The 23,013-nt window shown below is 46.6% G+C and overlaps 1 protein-coding gene across 1 annotated transcript in view; it reads left to right on the forward strand.

Moving 5' to 3' along the window:
• LOC138303493 (double-stranded RNA-specific adenosine deaminase-like) overlaps positions 1–12,020 on the forward strand; it is a 90,852-nt gene extending 78,832 nt beyond the window's left edge. Inside the window, exons 7-8 of the mRNA XM_069242671.1 lie at positions 9,033–9,186; positions 11,635–12,020. Coding sequence (XP_069098772.1) covers positions 9,033–9,186 — 154 coding nt within the window. The 3' untranslated portion in view covers positions 11,635–12,020. The remainder of the gene's footprint in view (positions 1–9,032; positions 9,187–11,634) is intronic.
• The last annotated feature ends 10,993 nt before the right edge of the window (positions 12,021–23,013 follow it).

Below are 23,013 nucleotides of genomic sequence, written 5' to 3' on the forward strand. Positions count from 1 at the left end.
CTTTCAGGGCTATTTAAGATCTCCCTCTTGGGTGGGTCCTGAGATTCAGCTTGCAAGATTCCAGCAGGACTCCACTGCAACCTCTAGTTAGACTTCTGTCCACTGGAACTGCGACCGGACCCTCCAGAAACCGACATCCTGCATCCAAGATGAACACTCTGCTTGCAACATTGTTTACACAGCTCCTCCCAGCTTCTGCAAAATTTCCTCGGCTGTGCATCCTCCGAGGACGGCAAGTCTTCAGTCTGCACAGGAAGGAGGAAGGAATATCCCTTGGAGTGAAGGAGTCACTCCCCTGCATCTTCAGGCACCAACTGCGACGACGACCGGCTGCGTGGATCTCCTCTCATCCTGAGCTGCGTGGATCCTGCATCACAGGTGGTGGTCTGGAGTAGTCCTCTTGGTCCTCCCTGACAGCTGTCCAACTTTGGTGAAGGTAAGCCCTTGCCTTCCCATGCAGGACAGTATCCCTGTGCACCGCATCTCTTGCAGCTACCAAGGCTTGTTGGAATCTCCTTCAAGGGATCTTCAGGCTCCGTGTAGCCCCCACTCCAAGCACTCCTCTGTGCGACGCACAGCTCTGTGCGGCGTGGGACCCTTCAGTTGTACTGCATGGGCTCCTCTGTGACTCCTGGGTCCTCGTCTAGTGGGTCTCCTGTGGGGGACTTCCTTTTCTTCTGTGGACACTCTGCCTTGCTGAGTGTCCTCTTTGCTCCCCTCCATTGGTTGAGTCCTCCTGGACCTTTCTGGTCCCCAGCAGCTCCACTTTTCTTCTACTGCAACTCTTGCCATTGCCAAGGCTTGTTGGTGGCTTTTCCACACCACAGACAGCCTGCAATCTTTCATCTGGTGTGGGACTTCGGCTGCATCCTCCAGGAACTCTTCAATGACTCCAGGGCTGCATTGCTGACCGTCTTCGTCCTACCGTCGAACAACACCTGCAACTACAGACGGCTGGGTAGTGGCTTCTGCCACCACCGGACACTCCTGCGATTTCTGGACTTGGTCCCCTTCTTTTTCGGGTCTTCCTCTTCAGGAATCCTTCGCTGGTTTCTTGCAGACTTTTCTGAGTGTTGCATTATCCTTATTTTCCTTCCTTTTAGTGGCTTGGGGAAAATCCAGTAACTTATTCATTTTTTTTGTGGTCCCTGGGGGGCACTGTGGTACTTACCTTTGGAGTTTCCTACTTCCCCTAGCTCCCCTCTATAGATTCCACTTACCTAGGTGGGTGCCCGGCAGTCTCATTCCATTTTTTTAGTATGTTTTGGGCTCCCCCTAGGGTCACTATTTGCTTTTGCACTGTTTTCCATTACTATTTATGCCTATTTCTGATCACTAGTGTACCTATTTGGTGGGTTTACTTACCGCCTATTGGAGGGTTGCCTAACTAGTGTTTTTGTACTGTTACTGTAATAAAGCCCCTTTATTTTTGTAACACCGTGTTTTCTTTCATGTGTGTAGGTGCTGTGTGACTACAGTGGTATTGCATGACCTTTGCATGTCTCCTAGATAAGCCTTGGCTGCTCCTCCACAGCTACCTCTAGAGAGCCTGGCTTCTAGACGCTGCCTACACTTCACTAATAAGGGGATACCTGGACTTGGTATAAGGTGATAACAGCATAGGTACTCACCACACAGGCCAGCTTCCTATACTCCTGTTCTCTCCTTTTTTTAATATTCTTTTTTCGAGATTCTAGAGTCACTCATTGATTCCAATATCTGGGTGTACGGGTCAATGAAAACTGTGAAGAGCTTAGGATTGTTACTTGTGAACTGGTACTCAAAGAAGCGACCCCATCTTTTCAGTAAGTGGAATCACGTCCCTCTTACATTTGTTTGATATGGTGAAGATGATTCTCCAAAAGGTGATTTGTTTTCTGAGCCGCTCATTGTTTCTTGAAAAGCCTAGATGCTGCTGTAACGGCATTTATTTGGTCTCTCATGACCGCTCCTCATGCTCTTTGTTTCTACAGGTGCCGCTGGTTAAAGGGGGCTGAGTGCTTCCTAACTTCCAGGCGTACTACTGGGCCTTTAGGTAAAACTAATGCAACAGGCTCTAATCTTTCTATATTTATTGATGTTGATTTCAGTTTCCTTCCCTGCCTTATCTTACTTGGCAGTGCTGACCCCTCTCGACAGCTCATAAAGGTTATGTTTCAGGTCGTACTAGGTATTTGCTGTATTTGGCGTGACATCTGCATGTAGCGTAGGATTCTGAAACCAAGTGGTTATACCCAGTCTGGAATAATTCATGACTTTCAGATTCATTTAAGGTTTCTAGGCATTCTGTATGGTATAATCCAAACCTTTAGTTTTTACACCAGTTATCCTATAATAGAATCCTCAAATCATTTACACAAGTGCCTATAGAATTTGAGATTCCCCAACATTCCGTTTTTTATATATTTTCATAATCGTGTTTTCCTTCTTGGTGTGTCGGAGGTGAGCTCCCAAACTCTTCCTGATATTAAGTTGCTATTAGTTATGCGGACTCTTACAAAAGTTTTCAAACTCTATTCACTTTGTGAAATCTATTGGAGGAGGGAAATGTACAGTGGGCTACAAAGTGATCCTGTTGGCTATCTTGTGAGATCAACCAATATTTATTTGCAGAGCGTCTGCTCTGGATACGTAGTACCTCAACCATGTCCGAGTGTAGACTACATCAACACCGGCTATTATTTGATTTTTATATATTAAACCTGATAAAATATTGAAATGGTATGATCATACTAGTAAGGGTGGTGTATGCCTCAGGTGCCAGTCACTACTCAGTGTACTAACTTTAAATCCTCTTGAGAAACCTCTTCTACTTAAATATATCCTGTATAAAATTGAATACAATGCTTATTCTCAAAGGACTCTAATCCCGCATCGAGGAGTCTTTGGTATATCTGCCAGTTCTGATGGCTCGCCTGCAGTCTGTGCACCAACGGCTGTATGTGTATTCAGCAGATGCTACTAAATGGACCTCATAAGTACTTGTTTTCATTTCATTTTTAAAGAACTGGTGTACAACATATACCTGTATAAAAGATTCTTTAATGTTTGGGGGAAATTTTACCAATCTTGGTTTCCATGTCCTTTTTTATGGGTGAGCACAAAGTGCCCCATCCATTCTGTAATCTCTCTTTGGGCTTGAAACCATGCCCATTCCACGTCAGTCACTCACATTGGTTTGTGGGCTTGCCTTTTAATATCCGCTTGCTTTCATTTGTGAAAGGCATGCATACGTCATGCCTTTTCCGGTGTTTAGCCCACCTGCTGCGGGTTTGGATATTTTTTTTGCTTTACAACGCTAATAGCTCTAACTCTAACATGCGAGACCCGTTGCATTGGAAATGCTTGTTTTTCTTGTTCTTTAAATATTGTATGCTAAGGCCTTTTTTGCATTGGATCTTGATTGGTATCAATCTCTTCCATTGCTTCTAAAAAATTAAAAAATAAACCCTTCCAGACACAGACTGCCCCAGGACCTCAAAGAAAAGGACTCCCTGCTAGGTTCCTTGGAATGTGGTGCCAGTTCCATATGTTCTACTGTTTTCCGTACCACAGACCTACTCAGAAGGAGTACCAGAAGGAGAATGAATGTTGCTCTCTGGAGATGGGTTGAGACTGCTTTTGGTTTGTGGGACTAGGTAAAGGCCAGCATCTAGTTGATGTGGAGAAAGGCCGTTATCAGCCTCCAAATCACCACTCTGTGCACAAATAATCTCTGTTGGGCCTGTCTGAGGCATCAGAATCTGAGCCAAAGATCTCCTCATTTCGTCCCCTTTTGGGGGTTTGGGCTAACACATGCCGTGAATTGGGGGCTGGTTAGTTTTACAATCACAGCACGGTAAGGTGTGGGGGGGGGGAGGGGGGGAGTTTGGGGGTATGGTTAATATTTCAGTTCAATCAAAGGGGTGATAGGACATTGGACATCGGTACAAAGGTCATTAGGGGTTTAAGGGGGGGACAATCCTTTAGACAAGGACAGACTATTCTTGCTGAAACTATAACCATGAACAACGAGAAAGTGTCCTCCCTCACATGGACCGTGAATGGGTTAGGGAATATGCTTACGCGGGCCTGGTACACAAAGCTCTCTCTGGATAGAAGTCAGATATAATATTCCTGCAAGAAACCCACCTCATGGATGCACACATAACGCCATGGAAAGGGGGAAATACAAGATGGTGGGACATACGCAGTTTACGCCTGGATTCAGGGGGCCATTTCACATCGCCCGCACCTGGGTGGATCCATACGGCTGTTACGTAGCAATACTAGGGAAGTACGTAAACATACCTATATTGTTAGTCAATGTATACTTAACCCCAGGACTACAGGGCGAGGTTCTCCAAAACATTGGCACCATACGTCCGACCTCGCCACCTGCATCAAGACTAATGGGAGGCAATTTCAATTCCGTGATGGATACTGGAGTAGATAGGGCGAATAAGTCAGAGAAAAAACGCCCAACCATGGAAAAACGGGAGGAGTTCTCGCATGCAACGGGCCTGAGTGATGTGTGGAGATTCCTCCACTAACAGCAAAAAGGGTACTCCTACTATTCAGCCGACCCACGACACTCACTCCAGAATAGATTATTTATTTCTCACTGCAGATCTGCTGCCGAAAATCAGAGGCGGAGTATTTGGCTAGGGGGGTTAGTGATCATGCCCAGTTGCAGATGGCTTTATCTCTGGGACCATGAACACCAGGGAGTGGGTGGTGGATGCAAACATGGTGACTACAAAACGCAAAAGTGGTTGAAGACCTAGGCCATGAAACACAGCAATACTTCACTGAAAACGAGGGGTCGGTGCAAAGTCCAGTGACCCTGTGGGAAGCCTCCAAAGCTACTATCAGAGGGGTGATCATAGCGGAAGAGGTAGGGAAAGACAGCAAAGACAGAAAAGATTACTAATACTAGAAAGTGAACTTATAATATTGGAGCAGAGATAAGCAACACAACCAGTACAGGGAGATGATACAAAAAAGGAGGAATACAATATAGTGACCTGCGATGAAGTACAACAACAATACCTATTAAAAAGTAAACTTCTATATGAGGCTGGGAATAAAGCAGGTAAATTACTAGCATGGCTGAGCAAGAAGGAATGAAGTGATTCCCATATTAGAGAAATTCGGACAGTTCAAGGGGAGCTAATAAGGGACCCCAAGGAGGTTATGGGAGAACTGGCAGCCCAAATGGAGGATTTTTACAAATCCTGTGTGACTACCTCAGAAGCAGAAATAGATAGCTTTATAGCTGACTGCCCCATTTATCACCACGGCCAATTGCGGAAATAGAGGAAGAGGTTAGAGGAAGAAATGATGGGGCAGTTACAAAGAGGGAAATCCCCAGGGCCCAGTGGGTTCCCCTTCAAGTTTTTTCAGAGGCTTGGTAAGGGGCTGATGCCACATTTGCATGCTGCCTTAAAACAAGCCTTGGAAATAGGAGAACTCCCTCTTGACATGAGAACAGCGACGATTATCCTTCTACCAAAGCCAAATAAGCCCAGAGACCGTGGAGACTACTATCGCCCGATCCCATTGTTAAATGTGGATGCTAAAATACTGGCAAAGACATTGGCGATCAGACTGAGAAAAGTGATTAGGAGCCTGGTCCACCCAGATCAAACAGGGTTTATACCCAGCCGCTATACTGCCTTGATTCTCCGAATGCTTCATAATAATCTGGCTTTGATAACAAATTTGTCCAAAGGGAGAGCCATTCTCTCCCTAGATGCCAATAAGGCCTTTGATTCGGTAGAATAGAGATACATGTTTGGCATACTGACTAAAATGAGATTCGGTCCGAAATTCGGGAGATGGATTGAGCTACTATATAATAGGCCCACCGCGAAAATGAGAGTAAACGGATACACCTCACCAGAGTTTAGCCTCCATAGAGGGAGCAGGCTGGGATGCCCCTTGACGCCGATTCTTTTTGCACCGGTGATTGAATGCTTGGCCGATTGGATAAGAATGATCCATCAATCAGAGGATGGCCCACTACTAATAGCGAGGAAGAGTGGATCTCATGTATGCAGACCGCATCATACTGTATTTGACTCCGACGCCCTCCTCACTAGGCCACCTGGGAGAGATCTTTTGGGCCTTTGGGGAGGTATCAGGATTCAGATTAAACTGGGGTAAATCGCTGCTATCCCCGGTGGACACATGGGAGACAGACTGAAATGACACTGCCGCTTAGTGTAGAGCAAGAGAAGTTCAAATACCTAGGCATCTGGGTCTCAGGCAGACCCCACCTCCACTATGATACCAATTTTCACCCACTGCTGCAAAGGTTCAAAATAGAAGTCCGACATTGGCGAATCCCTCCTGATCTCATTGATGGGTAGGGCAGCACTTCTTAAGATGGTGGCTTTACCCTGCTCCCTCTTTATTCTACACAGTTCCCCCTACCCAATCCTAGACACATTTTTTCACAAAGTGGATTCTCTAGTACGCACTCTACCATGGTCAGGGGGCAGCCAAGAATTAAATTGCACACACTACAAAGGTTGAAATATGAGGGGGGATAGCCCTGCCAAATATCCAGAAGTATTATGAAGCAGCACAACTAAGCATAGTAAATCACTGGGCTTTTGGTCCTCGAGACGACCCAGCGCTTCGAGGAGCTAGGGAGCTGATGCACAAAAATAGTTACATGCATTGGCTATACGGAGGTAAATTGAATTGTGCATTTAGCCCAGCAGCAAAGACAGTTCTGCAAATATGGAAAAGACTCACTAGAGAAATGGGATGGGCCATACGTTTGACCCCAAGGACACCTCTGTGGGAAGGGTTCAGATCACCTAAGATAAACACCTTAACGGGCTATAGAGGCTGGGACAAAATTGGGATAACATATCTAGCTGACATATGGGACGCAAATGGGGTGGCACCTTTTTCACACCTCAAAACAGAATATCAAATGTCGGACACAGAATGGTTACACTATGCCCGCCTACAGGCATCCCTGAAACCTAGTATCCCCGCAGAAGAGGAAACACAAGAAGCTGCCCCATAGGAAGTGAGACTTCTGGAGGGCGAGATACAAAGGAAACTAATATCACAGACCTGTGGCGCAATTATGACAAACACACAGCCCTCACTATCCAATTCATGGGAGAGATGGAAAAGAGACTGTAAGGGGTTGGAAGAGGCAGGCTGGGCAGAGGCGCTTGTGTTCCTAGTCGAAGTAGCCATTTCAGCATCGCTCAAACTAATAATCTACTACACAGTGTATACTATACGAGATCCTTGCTTTATAGGATAGGGAGGGCGACAAACGCTGAGTGTCTGCGGGGATGTGGGGACATGGGCACATTCTACCACACATTATGGAGTTGCCCTCTGGATCGCTAGATTCTGGGAGGGCGCAGGGAAGACCCTGGAACACGCAACGGGGACTAATAATAGAAATGACACCTGAGGCAGTGATTCTGGGGGTTTGGGGCCAAACCGACCCCACGAGGTATTAAAAAAAAAAAAAAAAAAAAAAAGAACTGCTTATCAATCTAGGCTGTATGATCGGAAAAAGGGACATAGCCAGAAGGTGGGGTTCAGGGACGGCACCAGGTCATAATGAGTGGTGGGAGGGCATGGGTAGATGCCGAATACTTGAAAGGGAAATATACAGAGATAGGGGCAAAGAAAAGAAATATGAGAAGATATGGGGGCATGAGAGACGGGATAGGCCAACTCAGAACTTGAGGGACACCACGGTCCGGGATATATTGTGAAGGAAGGAGAAGTGAGAGCCAGGACAACACAGCAAAGATATACAGGGGTTCACGGAAAGAGGAGCGTGCAGGACTGAAACGCCAATTATTGTCAAACCACTACAGGACAGAGGGGGGGAACCTTATGGTGAGAAGTGTGGGGGGGGCTGGGGAGTATTCCAGTTATGATTATCATTATATAAGTCTGCATCACTATTGTGTTTGAGGTGTAAGCAAAGTACTGTTAAAGCCTGATGTATCGCACGTGAAAATAACAAAATGTGTTAACAAAAAAAAAAATCTCTTTTCAAGTGATTCTTGTCCTCTGGAGGGCCAGGGGCTAGTACTGGAATCAGGTTTGAACCTTTTTTCTTGCCACACAAAATATGGGTGTTATTTTGAGTTTGTCAGTTGGGAAACTCCATGAAAATACAACTAATATCCTGTCCACCAAATTACAAGTGCCACTGACTGTAATGGACAGCACCACATTTGTGACAGAGTATGTAGTCCGCCTAACTCTAAATATGGCTCTCTGTGTGCTGACTTCGAGGGTCGTCCCAGCCCTAAAAATTGTACCCGGGATGGCGCAGATGTCTGTGTTGTGAACCGTGCCAGAGGTTCATGGGTCGGCACCTTAGTGATCAGGGGCTTCCTCTTGTAGATACCAAACTAAAGGTCCTAACTTGAAGTGGTACGATGCAGAAAAGCAGCCGCTGATGGTAGCATGCCAGATGCACCATGTATTGTCCAGTGTTGTCATCCTTGGTGGAGGAATTTTCAAATGAGGATTATTCAAGACATTCATTTGAACAGACGTATTGTGAATGAAAGAAGAGATGGTACTGCACCTTTGAACTAAATTAACTGACCTTAGAGAATCTTTATGGGTGAATGATGGTTCTGTGTTTGGGATCCGACTGGCTATTTTGGTACAATGCACATGGTTTTAAAAACATGTGTCTTTGTTTTTTTGGATTGTTTGTTTTTGTAATCTTTGGTTAATTTTGAGTGAGTATGTGTTTTTATCACCATGTAACAGGGTATGCAGAATTCATTCATTTGTAGGTATATATTTGGTATAGGTTCCTTATATTATGTGGAATAAATAGTTTTGTAAAGAAACACAGCGACGTGAGTTGTCAGCCTCGCTGAAGATTCTCTCGGCATTCAATACATGGCGGGCTGGGGACTTCCTACGCCGAGTTTTGTGTGTTGTCTCCAGCTCCAGTGGATCTAACAGTGCCACGGCCCTTAAACTAAACCACTCTTTGAGCGTCTGACTTTTTCTACTTTATTCTCCTTCCTTTCCAGGTATGTCTTCCAAACGAAGGTGGGCTCTCGCTGGTTTCCGGCTGCCTGCGCTCACAGCAGAAACAAGGCGAAAGAGGATTCTGCGGAAGCAGCGCTGCGTATGCTTATCATAGAGGCTGAGAAAGCAAAATATTACAGAGAATACAACCGATAGGTAACGGAGCCCTGACAATCTGTGTCTTTCCTTGTCATTACTGAAGTTGCAGCCCTGCTTCTCCTTTCCCATACTGAAGGTGTAGCTGTGCCTCCTCAGACATGTGTCTGTCAGTACTGAAGGTGCAATTGTGCCTTCCCAACCTCTGTATATTATTGAAGGCGCAGCCCTGACTCCAGCCCTTTGTCTGTCATTACTGAAGGCGCAGCCCTGACTCCAGCCCTTTGTCTGTCATTACTGAAGGCGCAGCCCTGACTCTAGCCCTTTGTCATTACTGAAGGCGCAGCCCTGACTCTAGCCCTTTGTCATTACTGAAGGCGCAGCCCTGACTGCAGCCCTTTGTCTGTCATTACTGAAGGTGCAGCCCTGACTCCAGCCCTTTGTCATTACTGAAGGCGATGTCCTGACTCCAGACCTTTGTCTCTCATTACTGAAGGCGCAGCCCTGACTGCAGCCCTTTGTTATTACTGAAGGCCCAGCTCTGACTCCAGCCCTTTGTTATTACTGAAGGCGCAGCCCTGACTACAGCCCTTTGTCTGTCATTACTGAAGGCGCAGCCCTGATTCCAGCCCTTTGTTATTACTGAAGGCGCAGCCCTGACGCAGCCCTTTGTCTGTCATTACTGAAGGCGCAGCCCTGATTCCCCAGATTTGTCCACCATTTCTGAATCCTTTCTTTATCATGAAGCCCTGGTTTCCCAACCCTTTGTCTATTACCATGAAGGCAGCTCAGTGTTCAGTACCTTCCTCACATAATATATAGAATAGCGCTGACACATTCTCTACTCTCCCGCCAGGGCACTATTGATTTTTCACACTGTGCGTAGGGAACGTTTCCTGCACACAAGACCCCCATCCCCTTCCGTTCATTCCTCTAAACAAGGAGCTGGTCTGGCCTCTGCTCCCCCTCATAAATCTGGTATCGTCTCTCCAGCATGCAGAAGGCACCACTGACTAGCTTCTGGTCCTCCCTTGCTCTGTCTCCTCCCATCTTGTAGAGTGTGGCTCTTGTCTGTTTCTCAGACTGCCTTCTCCCCTGCAAAGGGCAGCACCGACTGGCTGTGAGTCTAGGGTGCTCTGTCTGCTTGTCCGGTCTCTGCCCCCTTGTGTTCCTTCTAGCATGCATCAGCAGATCTCTGCCTCCCTCTTTGTAACTTCCAAGAAGAGGCTATTCCAGAGCATAGAAACTGAGTACCTAAGAGTGCCTGATTCCCTTTTCCCTCTTAATCCATGGGTAAAAGAAAGGGATTGTCGGAGTGTAAAGCATGGGGTCAGTCGCAAGTACCCCTTAAAATGGGGACAATCTGGAATGTACTAAAAAGCCTGTCATAGGCTGTGTTTTGAAAGCATTTTTCTGTTTTGTTTTCCCATTAAAAGGATAAACAGCAAAAAGAACTTTGTGGCACAAACCTCTGCTGGCTAGGGTTAAAAAAAAAAATAATAAAAAAAAAAAAAATTGAAGGAGGATGCAGCCAGAGAAGCAGATAAAACTGGAAAGCTGGAAATCTCCCATAAAGGGGACTGCCTCTTCCATATGCCGTTGTGCCTTGTGCTGGCAGTTGGGCTGTAGAATCTGGGCTTTTTCTGAAAAGGAGGCCAGAACCTGTTTGTGTTTTTTTTTTGTTTTGTTTTTTTTAATACCCTTTTTACCCTTGGCAGTTTACCAGTTTTATGTGGCCTATCTCATGCCTGTGAACATTTCAGCACCTAATGATCCATGTTAGGTGTGTACATCTTGTCGCAGATAACTCCTACATTGGGTGTCTTTAGGTCTCTTTCTCCATCTTCCAGCAGGGCCACTCTGCCTGCAGACTGCATTCCCTCTCACGGAGTCAGGAAGGTTATTATCTGTTTGGTACAGTAGAAAGGCAGCCAAAATACACATACTAGAAGACCAATCACCAAATGCCAAATGTTGTTTTTCAGTGCAGGATGGCTGCGACCAGCCACAGATCAGTGTCGTTGTTAGTTAAGGAAAGCCTCAGCCAGTCACAGGCTCTGAGGGCCGTAGATGAGCCGCAGACTGATGTAGCCGGGTCTTCCTTCGGCCACGTACTTGAGATGCTTCTTTCACAGAAGGAAATGATTGTCCGTTATGTGGGTCTTCTTGTGGTGTGCATGGATGCAAACTGCGGAGACGGTATTCTATCAAGAGAAGATGTGATGAGTCTTAAAGGAAACCAGCATGATGTTATTGGATGCATGTAATTCCCATTTACTAGGAAAGCTAGTTCCTGCAGTTGGATGAATTATGACATGCGTCATATTAAAAAAAAAAAGAAAAAAAGTCTATTTTGCAAGCCGTATGTGTATTGAGGGAGGTATTAAGCAGAACTTCCGCTACAGACTTGGGTAAATGTTTTATTGTGTACATTTATTGAAGAGAAATTATATGGAATGTTCATATTAACCATGTAAGATGCAGAAAACATTTATTTTTATTTTTTAGCTGTAAGTGGAGATCTGCATCACTAAGAAGAAAGACAGCGTGGATTTGTGAACACATGGCTTTTATTTTAACAATGCATAAAAACGTTAAATGTAAATTAATTCATTACTTTTACACCTTCTTTGGGCCATGTTTTGGCATTTTTATCACACGCTACGTGCAGCCTTGCAGACAAAGGACATCCAGGAACTCAGTAACATCATAATACCAAAAAATCCCTTTTCTACTGCTAGTTGAAGAGATCTGACCATATTTGTTGTATTTTGACCAATTTAATCTAAGTTGTAAAAATTGCCTAGTTTGATCAAACCCCTTGATTTCGGTTCCTTGTGGTTGCTGTGCAACAGAAGAGTGAGCTCAAGAAATAAACTCTTTGGAACTAACAACTGAGTGTGCTTGTAGTTTCTAAAGTCCATTGAAATGAGTAAAGGAGCTGCCTTCACCGTTTCAGCAAGTCAGTGGATCTGTCTGTTCTTCAAGAGCTCGGGATACAATCTGACTTTTGTTTGTGGATTTATGGAATGCTCAAAGATTTTCAACACAGCTCTTGGAAGGGGATGCCAGAAATCAAACTCTCCGAGCCAAAGTCCATCTTGGGAAAATAAAACTATGCCTTACGACATAAAGATTTCACAAATTTTCTTATATTTCTATGAGTATTTCAAAAACTGCTGGTTTGAAACCTTAAATATCTCCTTCACAATTGTGGCAATGTGAACTTGATTATCGTAAATTTGTGTAAGCCCAAGAGCAGAGCATGTGTCCACAATGGTAGCTTCACAAGTCTATTCGTTGGGGAAGGAGCGGCTTGAATAAAGGAAATCTGATAGCACCTCAAAATAGAAACTCGTCACATCTCACCAGTGAATCCAGTGGCACAGTGAGCATGGGACCCACGTCTGGGCATACCCTTCCCACTTACCCCAACTTTAGCAACACAAAAGGATGAAAGGAGTGCTGAAACGTTTCAAACACTCACCCCCAGTCACAGATCTGGCTATCAACACTCCGTCCATTATTTTATTTTGTTCTGTGGAGTTTATCTTCACATCTTCATTAGTCAGTGTTCTTTTATGTTAATGCAGGGTACACTGAAGGGCATAGTGGGGGCGTTGGTTGTGGTTAATACAAATCAAATCGATCTAGAAAATTAAGAGCTAATACAGTTGAACTTTAGAAAGTTAATGTATGTTTACAAAACCTAATTTGTCCAGTAAGCCCCACAAGCAAAAGAGTCAGAGAAAAAATAATCTAGCATAGAGCAGAAAAGAGATATCTATCGGAGCTCACGGAAACGTCGAAAAACGCTAAAGATGCTGTTTGTATTGCAGGAGAAGGAGCCAGCGCCAAACTCAAACATTTTGCCATCTGAATTTATTTCACCGAGCCCAATGTTGGTCAAAAGGTCTACTTAATGATAGTGCCCTAAATGTTTCTTCGAACCACAATCTTCATAGGTATAGTGCCCAGAAAAGGTTAACTCGTGTGTTGTTAAGACGTAGCCAAGCCTCACCATCAACAAAAAACTTAAGAACAAAAGTAATTCCTGTACTTAAGAGAAAAATGTCAAGCGTGATGGTAATATTGTTTTTAAGTGGATAATAGACCCATAAAAAAACTGCCAAACATAATACAAGGGGCCAGACAAAAAAAATCTACTTCAAACACCGAGGCCGTCGAGCTCGACAGTGTCAAACATCTGGATATATTTTGTTGATGAATTATAGGAAAGGGAAAAAAGCTGAAAAGCTTCCACCCTTTAATAGATCTAAGATTCTCAAGTTCTTCAAACAAACCTCATAGCTTTCTGATATCAGTTAGGATGATATCAGCACAGTGCGGTGTATTGAATCATTGAATGGGAAAGAATTCACAAGTTTTTCTTCTTGCCTTGTTAGTAAGAATAATGAAACTTAAATCATCAAATCAATCAATTTAGTCTTCAAATTAAACCTGAATTTGAGGTCTGTATGTCTGTTAATCGTAGCATCCAAAGATGTAACTCGCGTCTGAACAGCCAACGGCTCGGGGGGGTCTTGTTTGGTCAGGTTGATACGCGTGAAATAGCTGGACAGGTAGCACAGTATTATCAGCCCAACATGCATTGGAATATGAGTAGAAACATCTTTTGTTTTGCTGTTACTGATGAAACTTGGACGAGGGCTAAAGCCCAGAATATTTGCGATTATAATCCATTTGCTGTCCTCTCTGACACTCTATTTCCCCTTTACAGAATGTGGAATAATATGAGGAACCTGAGGATCCTTAGTTGTAATATACACATTTATGTTGGAATAAATGAAGATGGACGTATGTAACCTCTGTGTGACCGTTACTTACATTTTGTCACAAGAAACCTGGTTGCGAGGGAGACACAGCCACCGTGAAAGGCTTCATGGCACTTCGCATAGAGGGTTTCAGATGGTGAATTGTAGACCCTTTGGGAGTGGAGAGGTGGCGGAATTAATGACTCTTGTATCAACCATGCTGTGAAACGACACAAAGTATACTCCTGCATTTACCATCGATAGTAGGTTGGCACAGATCAGTGTGGCCCTTCTAAGGCAAGTTAAAAGCGTAACACGTTTTAATGTTGGTTTACCTGCACGCACACAATGTTGTGGCTTGAACTCTATTAAAACAAGGCCTAAGATGGACTACACAATCTCTTAGACGATGAGGGAATTTTGATTATGGCTGTTAACTCTGAGCCCAGGGGAAGCAGATGGAACTGAGCAATATATATGAGATTTATACAATGCCAACAACAAACTTTAATTGCCATAAATATACTAAAGAAATGAGGGAGCTAAGTAATTAGTTTGCCAACAATGGTTTGATTTTTTTGATTTATTTATTCATTTAAATGGGCGATTTTTGTTTGTCCCCAGCTGTAGGAAGTTGGCTCTGTATGTGCTATTTCAAAGTAAGGAATAGCATGCACAGAGTCCAAGGGTTCCTCTTAGAGGTAAAATAGTGGTAAAAAGAGATAATACTAATGCTCTATTTTGTGGTAGTGTGGTCGAGCAGTAGGCTTATCCAAGGAGTAGTGTTAAGCATTTGTTGTACATACACATAGACAATAAATGAGGTACACACACTCAGAGACAAATCCAGCCAATAGGTTTTGTTATAGAAAAATATATTTTCTTAGTTTATTTTAAGAACCACAGGTTCAAATTTAACATGTAATATCTTGTTTGAAAGGTATTGCAGGTAAGTACATTAGGAACTTTGAATCATTTCAATTGCATGGATACTTTTCAAGTTATTCACAAATAGCTATTTCAAAAGTGGACACTTAGTGCAATTTTCACAGTTCCTGGGGGAGGTAAGTTTTTGTTAGTTTTACCAGGTAAGTAAGACACTTACAGGGTTCAGTTCTTGGTCCAAGGTAGCCCACCGTTGGGGGTTCAGAGCAACCCCAAAGTTACCACACCAGCAGCTCAGGGCCGGTCAGGTGCAGAGTTCAAAGTGGTGCCCAAAACGCATAGGCTCCAATGGAGAGAAGGGGGTGCCCTGGTTCCAGTCTGCCAGCAGGTAAGTACCCGCGTCTTCGGGGGGCAGACCAGGGGGGTTTTGTAGGGCACCGGGGGGGACACAAGCCCACACAGAAATTTCACCCTTAGCGGCGCGGGGGCGGCCGGGTGCAGTGTTAGAACAAGCGTCTGGTTCGCAATGGAAGTCAATGAGAGATCAAGGGATCTCTTCAGCGCTGCAGGCAGGCAAGGGGGGGCTTCCTCGGGGAAACCTCCACTTGGGCAAGGGAGAGGGACTCCTGGGGGTCACTTCTGCAGTGAAAGTCCGGTCCTTCAGGTCCTGGGGGCTGCGGGTGCAGGGTCTTTTCCAGGCGTCGGGACTTAGGTTTCAGAGAGTCGCGGTCAGGGGAAGCCTCGGTATTCCCTCTGCAGGCGGCGCTGTGGGGGCTCAGGGGGGACAGGTTTTGGTACTCAGTCGTAGAGTAGTCCGGGGGTCCTCCCTGAGGTGTTGGTTCTCCACCAGCCGAGTCGGGGTCGCCGGGTGCAGTGTTGCAAGTCTCACGCTTCTTGCGGGGAGATTGCAGGGTTCTTTAAAGCTGCTCCTTTGGATAAAGTTGCAGTCTTTTTGGAGCAGGTCCGCTGTCCTCAGGAGTTTCTTGTCGTCGTCGAAGCAGGGCAGTCCTCAGAGGATTCAGAGGTCGCTGGTCCCTTTGGAAGGCGTCGCTGGAGCAGAGTTCTTTGGAAGGCAGGAGACAGGCCGGTGAGTTTCTGGAGCCAAGGCAGTTGTTGTCTTCTGGTCTTCCTCTGCAGGGGTTTTCAGCTAGGCAGTCCTTCTTCTCGTTGTTGCAGGAATCTAGTTTCTAGGTTCAGGGAGAGCCCTTAAATACTAAATTTAAGGGCGTGTTTAGGTCTGGGGGGTTAGTAGCCAATGGCTACTAGCCCTGAGGGTGGGTACACCCTCTTTGTGCCTCCTCCCAAGGGGAGGGGGTCACATCCCTAATCCTATTGGGGGAATCCTCCTTCTACAAGATGGAGGATTTCTAAAAGTCAGAGTCACCTCAGCTCAGGACACCTTAGGGGCTGTCCTGACTGGCCAGTGACTCCTCCTTGTTTTTCTCATTATCTCTCCTGGACTTGCCGCCAAAAGTGGGGGCTGGGTCCAGGGGGCGGGCATCTCCACTTGCTGGAGTGCCCTGGGGCATTGTAACACGAAGCCTGAGCCTTTGAGGCTCACTGCTAGGTGTTACAGTTCCTGCAGGGGGGAGGTGTGAAGCACCTCCACCCAGAGCAGGCTTTTGTTTCTGTCCCCAGAGAGCACAAAGGGCCTCACCACATGGGGTCAGAAACTCGTCTCTCAGCGGCAGGCTGGCAGAGACCAGTCAGTCCTGTACTGAACAATTGGGTAAAAATCAGGGGGCATCTCTAAGATGCCCTCTGTGTGCATTTTTTAATAAATCCAACACTGGCATCAGTGTGGGTTTATTATTCTGAGAAGTTTGATACCAAACTTCCCAGTTTTCAGTGTAGCCATTATGGAGCTGTGGAGTTCGTTTTTGACAGACTCTCAGCCCATATGCTCTTATGGCTACCCTGCACTTACAATGTCTAAGGTTTTGCTTAGACACTGTAGGGGCATAGTGCTCATGCACATATGCCCTCACCTGTGGTATAGTGCACCCTGCCTTAGGGCTGTAAGGCCTACTAGAGGGGTGACTTACCTATGCCACAGGCAGTGTGAGGTTGGCATGGCACCCTGAGGGGAGTGCCATGTCGACTTAGTCATTTTCTCCCCAGCAGCACACACAAGCTGGCAAGCAGTGTGTCTGTGCTGAGTGAGGGGTCCCTAGGGTGGCATAAGACATGCTGCAGCCCTTAGAGACCTTCCCTGGCATCAGGGCCCTTGGTACCAGGGGTACCAGTTACAAGGGACTTATCTGTGTGCCAGGGTTGTGCCAATTGTGGAGACAATGGTACATTTTAGGTGAAAGAACACTGGTGCTGGGGCCTGGTTAGCAGGGTCCCAGCACACTTCTCAGTCAAGTCAGCATCAGTATCAGACAAAAAGTGGGGGGTAACTGCAACAGGGAGCCATTTCTTTACACCAGCCAAACAGACTTACAGGTAAAAATACCAAGATGCCGAGGCATGCAAACAGTGAGTCCTTAGAGATTAGGATACGTAAGAAGTACGTCAAAATCCAGTTCTTTATTGATATGTAGAGGCATCCGTTCTTCACAGCATCTATTATGACAGCAACAGGTGACATGTTTTTCATCATATAAATTACTTCTTCAAGGCTGTGAAGTGCATGAGACTCAATAAAATATAAGTCAAAATCAAAAACCTGGATGATAGCAAATAATAACCATATGTGGTAGGTGTGCTGGGTCATTAAATCTGTACGCCACAGTGCATTATAAGGTTTAAAGATGCCAACCAGAACATCTGTGTCTCTTACATGAAAACCACAGGCGTGCCACCAGCGCCAATACGTGGTAGCTGGTAGGAAATAAAGGAAGGGCAAACCGTACTACAGACCAAGCAGTGCACAGTGGGAACATCCAAAGAAAAAAGGGGTTCAGATGATGCTGAGCACCAACCTAAGATTATGGATCCAAAGTAAACACTCCTGAAGGTTGTAGTAGAGCCGTAAAGGTGTAAACTGTAAATACAATCGAAGGAGAGACAAAACAACGAAGATGAATGTAACTTAAACTCGGAGAGCCCCTGGTAGGGATACGTCAAGTACGCAAGGATCAAGTATACCTGTGATAATAATCTAGAGCCAATCCTGAAGTAGGCAAAGAAGGGTTTGTGATCAGTTAAATCCAGAATAGTCACGGGTGGTAGTGCGCTCTACAGATATACTGATTGATTGATTGTTGTTCTTGGAAAAAACATGCAAAAGGCTTACAATGTATTCCCGTCAAGAACAGACACAAAGCAGAGAGTAACGTGATTCTAGTCTGCCCAAGTAAAAATAACAGCACCAGTGGTTACCGTTAATGTTCCCACCAGCAAATATCCTTACCCTATAAATTGAAATGAAAGCAGAAAAAGGGTTCAACTTACTCTATCTATCACCCCTATGTAGGGGGCACCAAAGTCCCAAACGTCGCAAGGCCAAAAGAAGTGGGGGGCGGGCGTCTTGATAAGTCCACTCCCTTAGGGACAAAAAAACAAGACTTGAAATGCCCAGTACTTGGAAGAGCACAGCCTGATCCAAACAACATAGAACTTCTAAAAGAACTAAATCTCTGGGTGATAACAAAAAACAAAAAAAGAGTCATTCCATTAGACTTTCAGGTATGGCAAGCAACCTGGCTTTATTGGCTGTGTATGCACACATGTGGCACTTTTAAGCACTTTTGTGGTTTTAAATGAGTTGTGTGTGGGCCTTAGAGCTGCGTCTTAATCTGAAGTTGGTTGTAATGGCTGATGGAGTGCTGTTTTGTGAAACGGATTTTCCAAGGAGGTTAGATACAAGGCTGGCCCCCCTACATTTGCTTCCCATCGATGCTACAACTGCAGGAAGTACGTAGAATTGTACTAATTTGTAACAGACAAGGTCGTCGCTTGCCTTCAGTATGTATACTGTGGCAAGCCATAGGCTGCCAAGAGGGAAAATGGTGTAATTTATTTTGTTAAAAAATTATAAGAAGTATCCGTAAATTGCAAAACCTTAATAAACTCATTCAGTCTGATACTGCTGCAAATGTATTAGTTCAAAAGAAAAATAAAAAGGTGAAATTGGACAAAAGAAATTGATGATGTATAATAGTCAGTGCCTCCCAGGCAGCCTCCACAATGCCTTCCTTTCTTTAATAGGAGTGGACCCAAGTCAAGCGTGTCCTCTTCGTCCTCGTTTCTTCACCAGGCAGGCCTTGGCATCCTAAAATGGAACCCAGGGACCTCCATGTAATGTACAATTGCAGGGACACCTGCTCTGAGTATGCACACAGCACACACATTATCCAGTACTATAGCCTTTCAGTATTTGTATGAAAGTGCCCATTTTTGATAAGGTCACCCTACGTTTTGCCTGGTACATAATGCAATTTTGATTGAAAGTGCACTGGGTTCCTGCTAACCTGGCCCTCAAAGCTAGATCTCGTTCCCTAAAACCGTACAATTGTTCCCCAACTGGCAATACTTTTGTCCCCCTATAAATCCCCAGTAAATGGTACCCTTGGTACCTAGGCCACGGGGATCAAAGAGGGTCCCCGAGGGCTGCAGCATGTATTGTGCCAACCTCCGGGACCATCACCTAGCACATGCCGACGGCCATTGCAGGCTGCATGTCTTGGTGCAGCTAAAAGTGAAAACACAAGAGCACACAGCCTGTGTGCCATGTCCCCTAACACTGTGTGCGATATATGTGAGTCACCCCTACAGCAGGCCTTACAGCCCTAAGGCGGGTGCATTAGATTACATGTGAGTACATATCTGCACAAGCAGACATGCCCCTGCTATGTTTTTTGTTGCTTCTTAGACATAGTGAGTGAACAGAGAAGCCATTTTGAGTTCCCCAGCTCCATGATGTCTTCAATGAAAATAAGGATGTTTGGTATCAAACATCTCATATTAATAAACCCTCACTGATGCCATTGATGGATTTATTAATGCATGCACCTTAGAGGTGCCCCCGAAAACCTACCAACTACCAGCGTGTGGACTGACTAGTTCTAGCCAGCCTGCCGCCACCAGACATGCTTCTGACCCCCAATGGTGAGAGTCTTTGCTCTTGGGCGGTCAAGAAACCAAGCCTGCTGTATAACCTGTGAATCTGCATTCCAAGGCAGGACTTCAAAGAATCCCACCGCCCTTGGAATGCAGATCTGGATTAACTCAAAGGAGAGATGCCAACCTCCCTGTCTCAAAGCTCGCTTTGCACCTGGACAGGTGGGTAATTTTGTATTCAGAAAGGCATTTTCTCCCCTCAGGCCAGTCCCACCCCTAAGGTGCGCTGCTGGATGTGGACAACACATTGAAGAATCTGCCATCTCGGTGCTCGCAGATTTAGGAACTCTGGGTGTAGTGACCCCAGGGGTAAGGAGCCCATTTGCTACTACCCTACACCCCTCTAAAACACCCCTCAATTCAGTATTTAGGAGAGCCCCTGGCACCAGGAAATCAGATTCCTGCTGACCTACAAAAGACATTGAAGAGCCACAAAAGTAAAGACTGAGGAAGAAGAACCTGACCTGGACTCAGCCCTGGGGGCCTGTCTGCTGCTCCTGTCAAACTGTGCCAGAGTCTTTTCATCCTGCAGCTGTTGTGCCTCCGAAAACCAGGGAGGAATGCCTGCCTTCGACAAAGACCCAGAAACTCCTGTGGAGCAGCAGAGCTGCTTAGCTGCATCTTGCAGGCACTTCAAGAGAACTGTGAGGACTCCGGACCGCTGAAAACCAGACACCTGAAAGCACCACTGCACCTTTGCCGCACAGCCTGAGTTGAAGTGGACCAACGGTGTCGGCATGGTCCCCAAGCCCTCCTGAGACAAAGTCCACCTTGGACTTGCCCACTGTGGACTTCCAGATGCCACCTGCAGTCTCTGCCTGCAGGCCTCCTCCACTGCAAAAGCTCTGGTGGGGAAAATCTGACATCTCTGCACCCGTCGCCCATGGAGAAGAAGACCAGAGGCGTCCCCAAGCATCTCAAGACTTGAACCCACCAGTTGGTTCTCTCTGACTGGACTCCTTGTCCAAACCTGCAGCCTCTTTGTCACCAGACCCATCGTCATTGAGTAACATTGGGCACCTGAGGCCATACTACACCTCTGCACCCAGGCACCCCAGTGCCGCCCGGTGTGACCTGTTGGTGTGGCCTTGACCCTTGCCCAGTACTCACCTCAAGTCCAGGAGATTGGTCCCGTAAGTCGTGGTACTATGCCTGAATGCAGTACTTGTTTTTCCTCCATAGGATAACATTGCCGCTTCTGAAAAATGCTGTCAACTTTTGAAACCTAAAAGTATTCTTCTTACAAAACGTACTTATCTGATCATATTGATTCTGGTGCCTAAACATATATAAAGATAATTGTTATTTTTGTCAATTGGTGTGGATCTCCTTCTTGAGTCGTGTGTATCATTTATTGACTGTGTGTGTACTTGCAGATGTCTAAGACTTCTCTCTGATAAGCCTGAGGCTGCTCAACCGCACTACCACCTAAAGTGCACCTTGGGATTTCTAGAGCAAGCCCCCGTCCACGGGTAAGGGAACCCCTGGACTCTTTATATGCTATATCAAAAATAGATATATGGTGTAAAGAGCCAGCTTCCTACACGTGGGCGTTCCCAGGCAGCCACCCATCCTCTCCGACACTAAACCCGATTCACTAGCATTACTGGACAGGGTTTTAGTGCCAAGATGTAACATTGCTGAATAGCAGGCATTAAACCAAGAAATGTTTTCATTTCTCTGTGCTTTTCCGACTGCATCTGTGCTGCCCTGCGGAGCCCACACACGATGTAGGAAAAGGTTTCACTTGTCTGGGCACAGTATTGTAGGATATCCTTCATGTACAAAACCTATGCTAGACTCACGCACACACCTAGGACTGTGGCGCTAAGGTGTGTGCGTGGTGCACGGCGGCTGAAGTCAACGGTAGGGAGGCGGAGGAGCGATCCATTTCTAGATGAATAGGGCGCCCTCCTGCTCTCCTTGTCACGCAGCGCTGCATTTGTGGCTGCTGTGCTGCGTTGCCTGACCGCTTTCAGAATCTGGGCATTAGTGTTACCTCTGTGCCAAGGCAAGCTAAGGGGAAAGTCACTTGTGTTCTTTTAATCTCCTGTTAAGAAGGAGTCGAGAGCTTTGTTCTAGTGACACTTGGGCTGCATGAAGGCAGCATAAACCTGCACCCGGACCGGACAGAGGAAGCGTCCATGTGTATGAGTCGGGCTGCTGAAGGGGTCACTGCTGGCACAGGGTTACCTTGTGGGGGCTCCTTCACCTCTGACCCTCACCCTGCGGGTGGTCCTTCACCTCTGACCCTCACCCTGCGGGGGCTCCTTCACCTCTGACCCTCACCCTGCAGGGGCTCCTTCACCTCTGACCCTCATCCTGCAGGGACTCCTTCACCTCTGACCCTCAAGACCCTCGCTCTGCGGGGGCTCCTTCACCTCTGACCCTCACTCTGCGGGGGCTCCTTCACCTCTGACCCTCACCCTGTGGGGCTCCATCACCTCTGACCCTCACCTTGTTGGGGGGGGTCCTTCACCTCTGACCCTTACCCTGTAGGGGCTCCTTCACCTCTGACCCTCACCCTGCGGGGGCTCCTTCACCTCTGACCCTCGCTCTGCGGGAGCTCCTTCACCTCTGACCCACACCCTGTGGGGCTCCTTCACCTCTGACCCTCACTCTGCGGGGGCTCCTTCACCTCTGACCCACACCCTGTGGGGCTCCTTCACCTCTGACCCTCACTCTGCGGGGGCTCCTTCACCTCTGACCCACACCTTGCGGGTGCTCCTTCACCTCTGACCCTCACTCTGCGGGGGCTCCTTCACCTCTGACCCACACCTTGCGGGTGCTCCTTCACCTCTGACCCTCACCCTTCGGAGCTCCTTCACCTCTGACCCTCACCCTGCGGGGCTCCGTCACCTCTGACCCTCACCCTGCGGGGCTCCATCACCTCTGACCCTCACCTTGTTGGGGGGGGGGGGGGTGGCGGTGGGGGTCCTTCACCTCTGACACACACCCTGCAGAGGCTCCTTCACCTCTGACCCTCACCCTGGGGGGGGTCCTTCACCTCTGATCCTCACCCTGTTGGGGGGGGGGGTCCTTCACCTCCGACCCTTAACCTGCTGGGGCTCCTTCGCCTCTGACCCTCACCTTGCAGGGCTCCTTCACCTCTGACCCTCACCTTGCAGGGCTCCTTCACCTCTGACTGATCCTGTGGGGG

This window comes from Pleurodeles waltl, chromosome 7, assembly GCF_031143425.1.
Source record: "Pleurodeles waltl isolate 20211129_DDA chromosome 7, aPleWal1.hap1.20221129, whole genome shotgun sequence".
NCBI classification, from domain to species: Eukaryota; Metazoa; Chordata; class Amphibia; order Caudata; family Salamandridae; genus Pleurodeles; species Pleurodeles waltl.